Raw genomic sequence first — 2,500 nt, forward strand, 5'->3', positions numbered from 1 at the left:
AACCTTGGGCCTAAAACTTGTCTTTAGGCCTAATTAGGCCTAAGGTTAGCCTTTATGAATGTTTAGGATACTTTCTGTATTAGTAAAACAATGACCTGTGACCTGAAGAAAATCAAAATAAAAGCAAAATAAACACTGTCAACAACCTATCTTTAGAGAGTTATAATTCCGGATAAAACCCCGTTAATTTAACAGTGATGGTTGAAAAGAGTAGTTCTGTCTTTTAGAAGTCTATTTCGATAGACTTGAGAGAGCTGCGATTAATTAAGAGCAATGCGAAACTTCCCGTGGATAGTGGATACTAGCGCGCGCCAAATAAACAGCGAATAACCATATGGAGCCACCTTAAGTACACAAATCAACTCAACGTTTGTAGATTACAATTTTCTCTACCCATCGTAGAGTGAACTAGGTTTCTTGATGGTATAAAAACAGGCGGCTTGCTTGAGAAGTATTACTATGATTAGGCATTTCCTTATTCGTTGTTCTTTCTTTCCTTTCAGATGAAGGACCTGAACCACCAAAATGTCAACACCTTCATCGGTGCTTGCGTAAACCCCGGTCAGATTTGTATACTGTCACAATACTGTAACAAAGGAAGTCTCCAGGTAAAGATAATTTGCTGCTGGTTAAAGTCTGTAAGCAAGCCTTTGCAGAGACGCTTCGTCAAGAAATATTAATTAAAAAAGGAAACATTTATGGCAACTCGACCGAAAAACAGACCAGGGCCCGGTTTTTCGAAAGCCGATTAACTTAATCCAGGATTAGCGTAAACTTTTGTTTCATTTTTTCAACTTTTTGGTGAAAGTTTCTTTTGCTTGATTTTATTTATCGAGATTGACTTCTTCTGATGTAAAGTTTTGCCAAATATCAGCGTTGAACAGCATTTGGGAATGGAGAAATAAACTGCTTGGTTAATTTTTAATCCGGGATTAGCGTTAATCGGCTTTTGAACAACCGGGCCCAGTACGGGTCCGCAAAAGATCTCAGAACAACAAACGATCCCCAAACTGTACCGCAAATGATCACTAACCCTAACCGCTGGTCACAATCAGTTTAGAGTTGCGTCCAAGTTAGTTTTTGATGATTGTATCCGATTAATTAAATGTGGCAAATTTATAACAGCGTGGTAAGAAACAAAATTCAGTCTTTCTGGAAAACTATAATGAGGCAGAAACCTGTTGTGAGCCATGATTTAAAGCGATTTTAATAAAAATAAGCGCTCTTCACATTAATTCTCTATCCAAACCATTGCACCCTCTATGCCAATCCTTACTTTTTTTCAGGATCATTTGCGGTACAGCTTGGGGTCATTTGCGGACCCGTACAGGCCTCTCACATGACGAAAACGAAACGGCACGATTAACGCTGTGACTGCAAAAGTGCGAAAATCGTGGTCGCGTCGTAGTTTTTCAGAAACATGGGATGGCATAAGCACATCCTGTCTAAGATTCAGTGGCCGTTCGTGTTAGTTTCGACTTGCATGTCGCAGTTATTGGCTTGTGTAAAGGCATTTTGGCCTAATTTGTTATTGGATGGTTGACCGTTTCGAATACCTTGTGCTCTTTACTTTTTTTCGGGTGGGTGTTTTTTCCCTGTAAGTTACACGATTTTTTTCTTTGTCTGTTCAGTAAAACAATTTTTGTAAGTAAAATAATGTTTAAAAAATTGTTGCTGTCATTTCAAGTGGGCATTGACTTCTTAAGATGACAGACAAGCAAATTGGCAGCATCCAACCAGAACGCTCTTATTGCATGTGCTATTTATTATCTCTAAGACCTACAATTTCTCTTGGTAGTTAATTTATAACTTGTAACTTTTCAGGATGTATTGCACAATGACAGCCTTTCACTGGACTGGATGTTCAAAATGTCTATTTCATGCGATATTGCTCGTGTATGTACAATATTTGGTTTTATGTTATTTCTGTGTGAAAATAAAGTGAAAACCGTCTATTTTAAGCTGGAAGCTGCGAACTGGCATCTTCCACAGTTTCATGCTTAAATTGCATTGGAATAGGTGACTTGTTTTTTGTGTCATTTCAAAATGCTTTCGTGCTCAACCTCGAACTGAGGAACAGGATCATTCCTCTGACCTCGGGAAATGGCTTCAAGTTCTTTCGATTAAAACAGTTATCCCAGGATTTTAGTTGAATGACTGGCTTTGCAAGTAGCATATCATGCCAACGAATTCGCTATGTTCTCTAATGAACTTCCCATAAGAATCCATTTGCTATTGCCTTAACCCTATTTTGAAACAGAGGCAACATTCTCAATTTTCCTACAACTGAACAGGGGATGCACTACATTCAAAACAGCCCCATCCAGGTTCATGGCAACTTGAAATCTTCAAATGTGCTCATTGATAGTCGATGGACCAGTAAAGTCACCGATCACGGGTTGTTCCTATTCAAAGAAGGGCAGGAGATTGACGTGGAGGCGGGAACAGAAGCCAAGTACTATGGTATCTTGAAATTTTTATACTCAAAACAGATAGCAGG

At 38.8% G+C, this 2,500-nt stretch overlaps 1 protein-coding gene across 1 annotated transcript in view; it reads left to right on the forward strand.

Moving 5' to 3' along the window:
- The window catches only part of LOC138049585 (atrial natriuretic peptide receptor 1-like), a 53,784-nt gene that overhangs the window by 33,863 nt on the left and 17,421 nt on the right, over positions 1-2,500 (forward strand). The window contains exons 10-12 of the mRNA XM_068895947.1: positions 504-608; positions 1,825-1,896; positions 2,295-2,463. Of these exons, the coding sequence (XP_068752048.1) occupies positions 504-608; positions 1,825-1,896; positions 2,295-2,463 (346 nt within the window). The remainder of the gene's footprint in view (positions 1-503; positions 609-1,824; positions 1,897-2,294; positions 2,464-2,500) is intronic.

The sequence above is a fragment of the Montipora capricornis genome, chromosome 5 (assembly GCF_036669925.1).
Source record: "Montipora capricornis isolate CH-2021 chromosome 5, ASM3666992v2, whole genome shotgun sequence".
Lineage (NCBI taxonomy): Eukaryota > Metazoa > Cnidaria > Anthozoa > Scleractinia > Acroporidae > Montipora > Montipora capricornis.